Genomic DNA, 13435 nt, shown 5'->3' on the forward strand with positions numbered 1-13435 from the left:
TAATACCAGAACAGGAGTAATGCACAGTCAAATATTTGACTAGGGAAATCTTAGTTATTGTTCATATGCCTGTATTCTCATTTACTTGTAGCAAGCAGCAAATGACTTTGCATCCGTAAAATGACTGACAATTTTGGATGTAATAAACATCTGAAAAGGGGACAGGAAACATTATTTCACATTTTGAGTAGTTTTGCTCACTTATTTTTTTCCAAGCATTTAAATAATAACATTTGAATAAACTGCTGACAAATTTATATTTAAATGAGGTGCAGTTTAAAAAAATCCTTAATTTCAAATTTCTGTGCTATATGTGCTTAATGTTGCTCCCTGTAATGTTGCAATGGAACTTGGTTGTAAATGTTTATAATTGAAATATCCTAGCTAATGATAATGTTAGTACCCCTCAGCATACTGCCTGGAAAATTTTTCTTGAATGCAGTTTGAAATAGTTAGAAATATTCTAATTGCCAAAGAATATATATTTTTAAATGATGATGTATGTTCCACAACTGGCGCTGCAACAATACAAGTACTAATTTGATAGATTCATGTGAAACATCATGTGAGAATGCCCTTAGGGTTAGGGGAGAGGTCAGGGTGGCCAAGTCTAACTTGCTGTGAACTAGAATGAATGTACTACCATGGACCAACTTGTAATCAGAAATGAACTGTGAAATTGGGTATGCATGTTGCAGATGTTACAAATTAAAAAACAACCGGAATAGCAAAGGTTGAAAATAGTTGAAGTATTATTAACTACCCAAAATAAATTAAACTAAATAGCCTTTCAGTTCAAGGAATTTTATCTTTATTTCTTGCTTACACTTTTAAGTCCAATCCTAATGTAATAAATTCCTTCATTGAGATATGTTTAGAGGAATAAAGCCAGCAGTTGAAAATGTACGGAAACACGAAGCCTTGGTGTTGTGACTTAATTAGCTATTTACAAAGAGCAGGGTTTTGGAATGCAGTGTTTTTTTCTTCCTGTGTAATATTTTATTTAGGACCCAGCAACAGACCATGGTGACACATACATCCCTCCCAAATCTGTCAATGAGTCTCGAGCTTACAGTGTATACTGGTAAATTCGAGACTTAATATGGATGATTAGCTGAGCTCTAACAGCTGCCTTAAGAGCAGGGTGCCAGAGCCAATGTGATTCAACCTGATGATCTCAAATTGATTACACCAGGTATATCACCCAGTTATTTAGTTTATATTAAAGTAGCATATTTCTTTTTATTTAAGTAATGACCATACATTTTACAGGTATGACCTAGTATAGAGTCCAGTTGCTTAATCTCCAGCAAGGTAGAAATGAAGATGCTATGGTTTATGTAGCTCTCTTACATTAGGGAGGGGAAGTTTTACTCAATAACGTGGATTAATGTCAGATGAGAGCAGGATTGTGTTCAGTTGTGAACATAACTGGGTCATTTGATGAACTGAGGTACATCAATAAATAATGGATACTTCTGCATTGCACTGAAGGATTGTACCACAACAGGAAGAGGAGGAAGAACAGGAAGAGGGGAAGACAGGCAGGAAGTGAAGCAGTACTGATGGCAACCATTATGGAGACCACTGGTTCTTTTCCCTTTGAGAATGGCTGGATACAGCGTTTGCTTACAAGATTGACTTACAAGATTAGTTTTATGTGACTATTTTCCATTCTCTTCAGTTTGCTGAAAAATTACACAACTTTTACCTGAATCCATTGCTGCAGTTTGTCACAAGTGTTTAATACAATTAGTGAGTCTAGTTTTAAAAAGATGTCGTAAAATAAGTGTTGCTTGTAATCAAATAAAGCCTCTGCCCTGCTTCCGATTCATTATCAAAGTGATGTCAATAAGTACTTGGGAAAATTAATAGAAAAATATGTTTGGGTTGAGATGTTCTCTGATTTTGGCAATTTACTTGCAAATATTTTGTCACCATGCGAGGAAACATCATCAGTGTGCTGTTGATTGTGCTGTGTCCCCTGAATGCTTGGCATTTATATACTTTTCAATCAGCTGATTGGATGTCATTTTGGAAACTCAGCTATAAGTTGGCATGGCCACCTCTCCCTAGTCTCTCCCCATGAATATCAAGAGGGGTACAAGTTCAAATGGGCCTTAGCGAAACTCACGAAGCAAGCAAACATGCAGCATGCAAGAGAATTCGTAGAAGCATGGTTTTCTGTGAACAATTATCTAAACGAACACATAGACTTCAATCCCATTTATGAGCCAACGTGGACGTATTCCTGACCACAATGCAAGAAATTCACCACATAGCCAATTAGTGAAGAGATTGCTTCCCCACATCCCAATTGAGTATCCAAAATGATGTCCAATCAGCTGATTGAAAAGTATATAAAGGACAAGCATTCAGAGGACATACCACAAACACCTCACTGACGATGTCTCCTTGTATGGCAATGAAACATTTGCAAGTGAATTGCCAATATCAGAGAATAACTTAATCCAACCATCAACCACCCAAGCTACATATCTTCTGAATTATTTCCAGAGAAAATTTAAAGGCATCCGTTAGTCTTGCGAGACCATGGATCTGCGCCTGGAAAGTCTTCACTCTCCAGGGCGCAGGCCTGGGCAAGGTTGTATGGAAGACCAGCAGTTGCCCATGTTGCAAGTCTCCCCTCTCCATGACACCAATGTTGTCCAAGGAAAGGACATTAGGACCCATACAGCTTGGCACCAGTGTCGTCACAGAGCAATGTGTAATTAAGTGACTTGCTCAAGGACACAACACGTTCCCTTGGCTGGGGCTCGAACTCACGACCTTTCGGTTGCTAGTCCAGTGCCTTAACCACTTGGCCACATGTCCACGTCCAGAGAAAATATGTCCTTGAAAAATTATATTTCCAATAAAGAGAAAAACTAATTAAAATTGAAAACTTAGTTTAGTTATGAGAATACTGCAACAAAATATCTGATTATGAAAACAAAACAGTGTAAGATTACATTTGCATATGTTTGTGCCCTGAAGAGACAGACTGATGTGTCAACCTGTCAGTGCCTTACTCTGAAGTAGATAAACAGTGCCCTGGGCAGCAAAAAATGGTCCATAATTAGAGACACAAATTTGGTCAAACAGACGCTTAGAGAAAGAAATGTTTGTGTTCTGTCTGATGGTTTGTTTGTGAATTATGCTTCACACTCAAGCTGCAATAACTGCAAGGTAATTTATATTTTGTTACTGTGTTGTCTCTGCTTTGCTTTAGTTTATATATTTTGATTTTCTTTATGCAAATCCTGTCCCCAGAATTCTCCTACACTTTTCAGTAAAGTATGGAAACTGGTAAAACTTTTTAAATGCTTATAATTATTATCTAAGTGTTCAGTTTCAGAAAGAAGGTTGCAGTGCATCCGCCTGTGAATATATTACTACAGTTAAATTAGTGGCATAGTTTATCATACATATGAATGTTTAATAAAATATTTGAATATAATCTATATTGTGTGTATTATAAGAACTTTGAAAGTTTGAAGAGTTATGAAAACTGTACTTAGTGAAACAGAGTACTTTCAATGTATGGCTAGTGGATATTACTTTCAGTAGAAAATTCTGCTTTTAATGAGTTGTCTAAGTCTCATGTTATTAAAGTAACTGAAAAGTACTCTTTGCAGGTGTAGAGGAATGTGCTGGCTAGAAGAGGTCTTCAGAGAAACAGAAACTGAGATGATGGAGGTTGTGTGGGTGGGTGCTGGGGAGATGAGTGGAATGGGGCTGAGGAAGTAACTGTAGACATACTTGGTGGGTGGGGATTGGGGAATACCTGAAAAACTATGAAAAGTTGAAATAGTCTGTTTGGAAGCATATGGATGTATTACACACTCCAGTAGTGGCCCAGGTAAAACAGGGATCTTTAACTAATACTGAAACAGGCCATAATGAAAGGTAGGATTTTGTGCAAGTAAAATCTGTTCAATATTGCATAACTACTTGTACATCCTTGCATATGTACATTATTCAAACAGAGGACACAGACTGTATAGCTGAAAGTGTGCCCAATTATATTGAGCAAACACATTTTTGATAAATTTTAATACATGACACACAATATTTGCTTTTGAGTGTTAGAATATTTTGGCCATATATTTAAAATCGTAAGTATGAGCTGACAATATAAAATAACTAATAATTTAAAACAGGAGTCACACATGCTCAAGGGCAGTTCATATTTACGTATCTCAGTTCTCCTTATTGAAGGAGGCCATTCGGCCAGCAAGTTCAGCATCCCATTACCCATTTATTTCCCTATAACCTATTCTCTTTCACATGTCCATCAACTTTATCCTGATTAAAAGATATTTGAAGAAATACCTGGATAGATTGGATGGCAGGGTGGAGATGCATCTCTACTAAAGGAGGTTGTAGGTAAGGTGCTCATTCCCTCTGCTGGCCTGCAGGTCACCCTTGGGCAAGGTGTAGCACTGGCTTAACCTCCCCCTCCCCCCACCTGATCAAGGTCACATGAAGACATGGGTGCAGCTGGTGGATGGTCGTAAGAGCAGCTGCTGCATATCACAAGTCCTGGTTACAGTATGCAACCACTGATGCCTAGCAGACAATCTCTGAAGGATATTGATAATGACTGGGGTCACCTATCTTGTAAAAACAGTGCCCAGAAGAAGGCAATGGCAAACCACTCCTGTAGAAAAATTTGCTAAGTAATATCATGGTCATGGATAGAGAAAAGAATAAGAACAACAGCGTGAAGGGGGCCTTCCATGTCATATGACATGGCAGATGATGATGATAACCTGAATAGGAGGGGCTTAGAGGCATATGAGCCAAATGCGGGCATCTGGGACTATCGTGATCAGTATCAGAATCAGGTTTATTATCACTGATTTGTATCTCGTAAAATTAGTTGTTTTGTGGTAGCAGTACAGTGCAAAGAGATAGAATTACTAAACCTTACAAAATAAATAAATACGACAAAAAATAACAAAGTAACAGTCATGGATTCATTGACTATTTAGAAATATGATGACAGAAGGGAAGAAGCTGTTCTTAACTTGTGGGTACCATGGTGGCATGGATAAGTTGGGGCAAACAACCAATTTCAATGCTATATTACTCCATGACTATGATTCTCCTACCCACCTATACCAGGTTTAATTTGCAGTGGCTAATTAACCTACTAGCCTGTACATCCTTGCTATGTGGGATGAACTTGAGTATCTGGGAAACCTATGTGATCACCGGGAGAATGTGAAAACTCCACTCATTTGATAAAGAGCAATATAAAATCATGTTAGTTGTCTGGGAGCTCCTCTTAAAAGTTTGAACTTGAGTCATGTTCTTCAAAAATTACTTGGACAATTTTACCTTATTCAGTATTGAAATGCTTTAAAGTAAAAATACAAGTTGCAATTACTATTTTTTTAAATTATGAGGACACGCAGTCCTCTTTTATTGTCCTTTAGTAATGCATGCATTAAGAAATGATACAATGTTCCTCCAAAATGATATCACAGAAACACAAGATAAACCAAGTCTAAAAATACTAACATAAACCACATAATTATAACATATAGTTACAACAGTGCAAAGCAATACGGTAATTTGGAAAGAACAGACCATGGGCATGGTAAAAAAAAAGTCCCAAAGTCTCTCGAAAGTCCCATCATCTCACGCAAACGGTAGAAGGAAGAGTAACTCTCTTCCTGCCATGAACCTCTAGCGCCGCAAGCTTGCCGATGCAGCACCCTGGAAGCACTCGACCACAGCCGACTGAGGAGTCCGTACGAGAATGTCGAGCCCTGACACTGAGCACCAAGCACCATCTCTGCCGAGCGCTTTGACCCCGGCTCCGGCAATAGGCAAAGCCGAGGATTTGGGGCCTCCCCTCTGGAGATTCTCGACTGCACAGTAGCAACAGCAGCGAAGCAAGCATTTCAGAAGTTTCTCCAGATGTTCCTCCGTGCTTCTCATGTCTGTCTCCATCAAATCAGGATTATGCACGGTACCTACTAAACAAATACAATAACATTTCGGAGTGGCCGCGCGCGCTGCGTCATGCCGCCATCTTCTTCTCCCCACGTTAAACTATTATTCTCCTCCCTATTATTAAATTGGAAACAAGATTGTGAAAGAGTGCTTTTTAAATGACTGGTTAGAATGCAAGATTTTTTTGGTATTTAATTTATCCACAGCCAAGATTATCAAGATTTTTAAAATTGTCTTCTTTGATACCCATACAACTTGCGTCCTTGGTCAGGCCTGAGAAGCTAAGTGAGAGGTGAACAGATCACATCAATCACGTGTTCAATATCAAACTCCCAAAACAGGTATACTACTACAAGCTGTGCAGCAGGAGGACGTTAGCATGTAGCCATAGAAATATATTTAAAGGTGTGCTCAAAGCTTTCTTAAAATAGTGCAGCATCTTCACTGAGTCCTGGGAGTCTTTGACTCACGTATACTTAAAGTGAACAAAGAACATTTAGGATTGCACAGAGGACCATGCGACTAGGCATTGGAAGGAAACAGAAGCACTGCACAAGTACTGGAGGAGATACAGCTCCTCACAGACTACTTACTTGGGTGACATGTTAGTCACTTGTCTATCTGTGGAAGAGTTGATGGTTCCTAAATTAGTCTCAGAACCTACAGAACTAGAATTGAAGCAGATCATCCTTGATCCCAGGGGACTGCTTAAAAAGGAGAGACTCTGGTCAGAAACATTTAGGACTGCTACAGTCTGGTTGAGGACACTTATACAGGGCCTGAAGATTGTTGAGGATCCCAGCCACCCATCTCACAATCTCTTTGACCTACTGCCATCAGGAAGGAAGTACAGGAGCATCTGGACTCTGTTTGCCAGACTGGGTAACAGATTCTTCCCCTAAGCCTTGACACTAATGAATACCCTGCCACCACTGAGGTCTCATCACTTAGACAGCAAGCTGTTTAGACCATAAGGCATTTGACCCATTGAGTCTGCTCCACCAGTTCAGCATGGCTGAACAGAAAATAGGAAATAGTTTTACTGTACTGTTTACCTGTGCTGTGCACTACATGCAGTTTGAATTATATTTGAATTATATTTTGTTAACTTATTGTGATAGTGTTTTATTTTATGTGCTGTGTGTGATATAGGTATTGTGGGGGCACTTTGGTATGGAGGAATGTTGTTTTGTTTGGTTTTATATATGTACAGGCAGATGACAATAAACTTGAACATGAACTTAACTCTTTACTTCTGGTTGGATTTCTGAATGCTTCATCATTTATATCAGAAGCCTACGGTGGTGCATTATGAACAAACATGTAAGTTAGCTTCATCAACAAATGGTGCAGCTTACAAAACTGATTAAACAAATAAATTATATAAATATATTAAGGTATGTAATAGGATGTACTATTCTTCCTCCTAATACTTACTGGAGATCTACATAGGCTGGACACAAAATAGTTTCAAAGTTGGAGTAGCATTCTGATGGTTAGTGCTTTTGGGTAGATACTGGAAGGAATCTTCAGTTCTTAACCCCTAATCAGGTAGAGAGAAAATATGAAGGAGAAGGAATTACCAACATTTTATTAAATCTGATAAAGTTTATCCTTCACGTAAATGTAAAGGTTTAATATTAATTTAAATTTTTGTAAACTAAGGGATATATAGAAAAAAAGGAACAGGTGTTAACCATTTTGGTTTCTTTGAGGCAGCTCTGCCAGACAATATAATCACGGCAGATTAGCTGATCATCTATCATGCTAAGTTCAGTAAAGAATTGTAAAACTACTAGAGGGTTTCTAAAATTACTGAAATTGTTGTCTTTATAAATACCATTTTACAGCATAAACTTTAAGGGCTATTTATGTTAATTGTGGGTTGGCACTTAAGTCTCATTCTGTGATTTCCTTCTGTTCCTTTGAGATCTGCATAACAAATTAATGTTCAGTTACACTTTTGTGCCATAGAATCACAAGTTAAATGTTATCAGTATTACTGAAAATCAGAAAGCAACGTGGTGTGAAACTTTTAAAACTTTCTTGCTCACTGCTTGCATCTGCTATTAAAAGTAGGAAATTGGGTAGTTTTACACAAAGGTTATTCATGATCACAGATTAAATGACAAAACTTCTGTTCAGATCAATGATCAATAGCTAGCAAACTTCTGTAAATTGTGCTTGAGCATTTCTAAGTGACAGAGTGATACCTTGAGTGATGAAAGAAGATTGACTATCTGCCAAGGGAGAGATATGTGATGTTTCAACTCAAAGCAACGTGTCTTGACCTAAAGCAGCTGGGCAATTTTGTTTCACCCCACCCCCCCCCCGCCTCTCCTCTTGCCGATTCCCCTCCTTTTCAGCTAACCATTTTTTACTTCTTTTTTCTGTTCTTTACTGAAGGCCACAATGCATGATATCTATGATGAGCTTCTTTTATGTGGTCAATCTGTACAATGAACAAAATATTCCATTTTTATATTTAATTTGAGTCAACCAATCAACAACTTTACATACCCTTCCAATTAAGATATCATAATGATTAAAACCAGAATCTCCAATTGTGCCCAAACTAGAATAGAGAAGTATAGGCTAACCCTGGTTATTACTTCCACTATCCTGGCTGAAGACAAGCTGAGTGTTCATTTTGAACCTGGGAATTTCCTTATGTGCCTGTCTTCCTACAGAATTCGAATGTTAACTACCAATGGTTCACAGAGATGTGAGATACAGTGAGTAATTTTGGTATTTAAAATATAAGCTGTAAATTTTACCTTTTCTACATGGTAGAAAGCAAATGTGCATAAAACACTGTACAATGAGCTTCACATCACTGTATGGAACTGTTAGAAAAATAGCAGCTGGAGAGAAACTGCATGCAAGGAAATGGTAAATTAAATGCAAAAAGTGAGGAATAATTTCAGAGTCAGAAAGCTGGTAAATATTTCTAAAATTAGTATTTCCAGGAATTTTCACATTGTTGTGGAACGTTGACTGGATTTTCATGTTGTACAACAGTGGAGCAACAACTGTTCACTTTGGAGTTGATAAATTCAGTTCTCCATGTTTAAGGCACGCTCAAAAATGTTGTCAATTTGTAACATTTGTCAGTTGAGTTTTAGGTTCAAGATGCTACCAGTATATTTTGATAAACCACAAAAGGAATGGCACATTTTCATTATTTCGATTGATATATAATCTGTCCATCTGGATGTTTAAGATTCCATAACTCTGTTTTCTGCTCTAAGTATGACTGTGCATTCTGGAGTGCTTTCTCTAAAGAATAGCTGTGATTGATTTCACACTAGTCTGAGAACCTTTCCACAGTCAAAGCCAGCAGAAATAGTCTATAATTTTTCTGGGTTAATTTGAAGTTGTAGAACGTGCTGTGTGTTAATTGCTTTCCCAACAATGTGTATATTTTTTATGAAGCTGGGGAGCACAGTGAATAAACTTGTTCCCTCTTACTTTGAAATATTTGTTGTTCAAATGATGGATTCATAGTGTTTGTCATATATGTGATGGTCAGCAAATAGGTATCAGCCTGATCTTCTCTTTCAGAGCATTTGGTCTATAACTCTAATTTTTTCTATTTTTTTAAAAAATGTGACGAGGGTTTCTGCCTCTGCCACCATTTCAGGCAGTAAATTCCAGATTGCTACTGCCCTCTGGATGAAAACATTTTTTCTCACCTCCCATCTAATTCTTCATCCAGTTATTTTTAAATACAGTGGATTCCAGTTAACTGGGACACATCAGGACCAATACATTTTGGCCCAATTAAACAGCAGCCCTAGTTAGCTGAAGTTTCATTGAAGTAGTTAAATAGGTATAAAAAAGACAAACTACAATTTAACTGAGTAATAAATTATGAATTTAAATGAAATACAGATCAAATTCGAACACTATACTACTGCACTACTGTGTAAACTGACACTAGTTAGAAACTGTTCATCAACAGTCTCCTGTTCCAATCAAGTGGCATAGTATCCCAAATAAACAAAGGGAATCCCGGCTTTTTCTCAATCAGTTTTTGTTCTTTTAGGGTTGTCCCAAATAAGTGGCAGCTTCAATTAATCGATAGCTGAATTACTGGAATCCACTGCATATATATGTTACACCCCATCCCACCCCCCCTTTTGCTCAAGGAAATAGATTCTTCCTATTTACTGTGTTTAGGCCCCTCAACTAATTTCATACACATCATTAAAATCTCCTCTCAGTCTACTCTGTTCCAAAGAAAATATCCCTAGCTTATCCAATCTTTCCTCACAGCTAAAATTTTCCGTTCCTGGCAGCATCCTCATAAATCTTAATAATTGGTGAATTGGTTTAAAGGAGTTTATTTTTTCTGTGATTTTCTTTATTTGTACAAAAAAATTACATCCTTTTTACAGCTGGATTTTTAACAGAAAGTTAAACATACTTACATAGTTCAAATTTCAGCTCTGTCCCTTAAATAAGCATTAAGCTCTCTCTGTTATACTTGTTATACTAGTTTGATATTTTATGTAGTTGATTTGAATTGTCAAGCTCAATATTCCCACTTGAATATTCACTCATTTAAGTATTCAGAGCCTCTGCCATGCCACCACTATGATTACTACAGGCAGTTAAGCCAATTAAATTTAACTGATTAAAATGTACATGGCATGCATGCTTACTCTGTGAAGCATTTCAATTGTTTGACATAGCCCTGTCTTAAAGTTTGCAAAGATGTGGGTCTTTAACCAGTAAGAAATCAAACCAGCTGATGACAACAGTCCTGGTTTGCTGAATCTTACCTATATAATTTGATTCATAGTTTCCCTGACGCATTAATCATCATTATAGTCTTTCAAAATAACCATGTCTTGAATTTTATCGGAATAAGTTAGTGCTGAGTTTGTAGAATTTGTTAAAGAGAGCGAATTTCTGTGTTGTGACCAATCAACAAATTACTTTAACGGTAAAGATTTTCTGTTGTTTAACTTTGATATTATAAATATTTAAATTAATGCAAACAACCAAATATAAAATATTTCCCTCCATTGTTCCATGACTGACCAGAAATTCAACCAGACCAGGCACAGAAGTAGTAACTAGAGTAAGATAACTGCAGATGCTGAATACTTTTAAAAAAAAACAAGAGTAAGAAATATGCTGGAAGCACGCTGCAGAAGAGGCAACAACTTTGGGAAGAGACAAAGAGTCAGTGTTTTATTCAACAATTTTTTAACTGAATACATAATCCTCCTATCTCCACACAACTCCTGTTTTTACAGTTTCCAATTCCCTTAAAAGAAAAAAAAATTCAAGTCTGCTTCTATCACACTATCAGGAAAGATGGTCTAATCAAAGTAACCTTGTGTGCGAAAATGATCGAATTTTGTCTGGTTCTTTTTGGCCATTTTGACCTCAGGCTGGCCATCCTTCCAGTTTTGATAGTAGAATAAATTTTTAATATGTCTTGTATTAATCGGGCATCTTGTCATCACTGAGTAGAGATCTCTATTAATTTATAACACCCAAAGTGGAATCCTTTTTAGGAAAAAAAGTTAAAACCTCAAATTGAGTTCATCGTGGTGTGAATTGTCCAGTGGAGCACTTGGCTATTATTCACCTGAGTCATTAGAATGTGTGGAAAAGTCTATTTATGAATGTATTTCTAATTAAGTTATTCTAAAATACTTTAATTTTGCTTATTGTCTGAATCCTATATTATCTGTGGGAGGCATGTATGGTCATATGGGATATAGCGTCATTAGATATATTGATTTTCAAAGTGGATTAGTTGAATTGCTACTTCTGCTTATGTGAAATAAGTATGGTAAGTAACCCGTACAAAATGCTGGAGTCTCAGCAGGTTGGGCAGCATCCATGGATATGAATATGTATTTGATGTTTTGGGCTGGACCATTCTTCAGGCCTGAAAAAGGAGGGGCAAGATGCCAGAATAAAAAGGTGGATGGAGGAGAAGGAGGTTAGCTAGAAGGTGAGAGATGAAGTCAGCTGTGTTGGAAAGATAAACAGCAGTAGAAGAAGGAATCTGATAGTAGAGGGGAGTGGACCATAGGAGAAAGCGAAGGAGGAGGGGACCTAGGGGAGGTGATTGGCAGGTGAAAAGAGGTGAGAGACAAGACTGGGGAATAGTAAAAGAGGGAAGGGCGAGGGATTTTTTTTGCCAGAAGGAGAAATCGATATTCATGCCATCAGGTTGGAGGCTACCCAGACAGAATATAAGGTGTTGCGCCTCCGCTGTGAGGGTGGCGTCATCTTGGCACAAGAGGAGGCCATGGATGACATGTTGGAATGGGAATGGAAATCAGAATTAAAATATTTGACCACTGGGACGTTTCACTTTTGGTGGTTGGAGCGGATGAGTTTGACAAAGTGGTCCCCCAATTTACAGCGGGTCTCACCAATATAGAGGAGGCGGCATTGGGAGCACTTGACACAATAGATGATCCCAACAGTTTTGCAGGTGAAGTGCTGCCTCACCTGGAAGGACTGTTTGGGGCCCAGAATGCAGGTGAGAGAGGTGGTGAATGGGCTGGTGTAGCACACTGGCTGCTTGCAGGAATAAGTGCCAGGAGGGAGATTAGTAGAGGGGGACAAATGGACAAAGTAATCGCAGAAGGAGCGATTTCTGTGGAAAGTGGAGGGAGGGGAAGAGGTAAAGGTATGTTTAGTGGTAGGATCCCTTTGGAGATGGCGGAAGTTGTGGAGGATGATGTGTTAGATGGGGAGGCACATGGGGTGGTAGGTAAGGACAAGAGGAACTCTATCATTATTAAGGTGGCGGGAAGATGGGGTGAGCATGGATGTTCTAGAAATGGAGGAGATGTGGGTGAGGGCACCATCAATAGTGGAGAAAGGAAAACCCTATTCTTTGAAGAAGGAGGACATCTCTGATGTCCTGGAAAGGAAAACTGCATCCTGGGAACAGATGTATGGTAAGGTTTTAAATAATATTGCAACATGTTTGAGTTTTAGTCAATATATAGCAGTCAGTTGAATATCTGAAAAATATATTTTTTGATATGAAAGGCTGGATATCTGGCAAAATGTAGAGGTAGATCTCCTGTTTATTTGAAATACAATTTGATTAAAACAACATTTAAGACATTCAGTGTAGAAATGTGCATCATTCTTTCAGAGGAAGATTAAGAAAGTCTAAATTGTCTATGGTTTCAAAATAACTTTCTTTGTATCTGTCCATGCAGGTCCTGCTGTTTTGCTTCACTGCTGCCCTGTACATGTTCTTCTTTAGGTAAGTGTATGGACTCTCTACTTCTCAGCTCTCTTTAATTGCTATCTTTGCTGCCCTCTGTAGCCTTATGGCTCATTGATCCAAGGCTTGCCACATACTTAGAGGTTTGCTGAAGTTTTATTGGAGTCCACAAAAAGTGCAGACAAAGCTTTGAAGCCTTGTCACTTCTTTAAGCCCCTTAGGTCAGACTAGTGTGTTTGAATGCGTTTGCAA

General features: G+C 38.0%; 1 protein-coding gene across 1 annotated transcript in view; it reads left to right on the forward strand.

The window, feature by feature from the left end:
• The window catches only part of tmem135 (transmembrane protein 135), a 435985-nt gene that overhangs the window by 278294 nt on the left and 144256 nt on the right, over nt 1-13435 (forward strand). Inside the window, exon 6 of the mRNA XM_072263361.1 lies at nt 13176-13222. Coding sequence (XP_072119462.1) covers nt 13176-13222 — 47 coding nt within the window. The remainder of the gene's footprint in view (nt 1-13175; nt 13223-13435) is intronic.

The sequence above is a fragment of the Mobula birostris genome, chromosome 7, assembly GCF_030028105.1.
Source record: "Mobula birostris isolate sMobBir1 chromosome 7, sMobBir1.hap1, whole genome shotgun sequence".
In the NCBI taxonomy this organism is placed as follows: Eukaryota; Metazoa; Chordata; class Chondrichthyes; order Myliobatiformes; family Myliobatidae; genus Mobula; species Mobula birostris.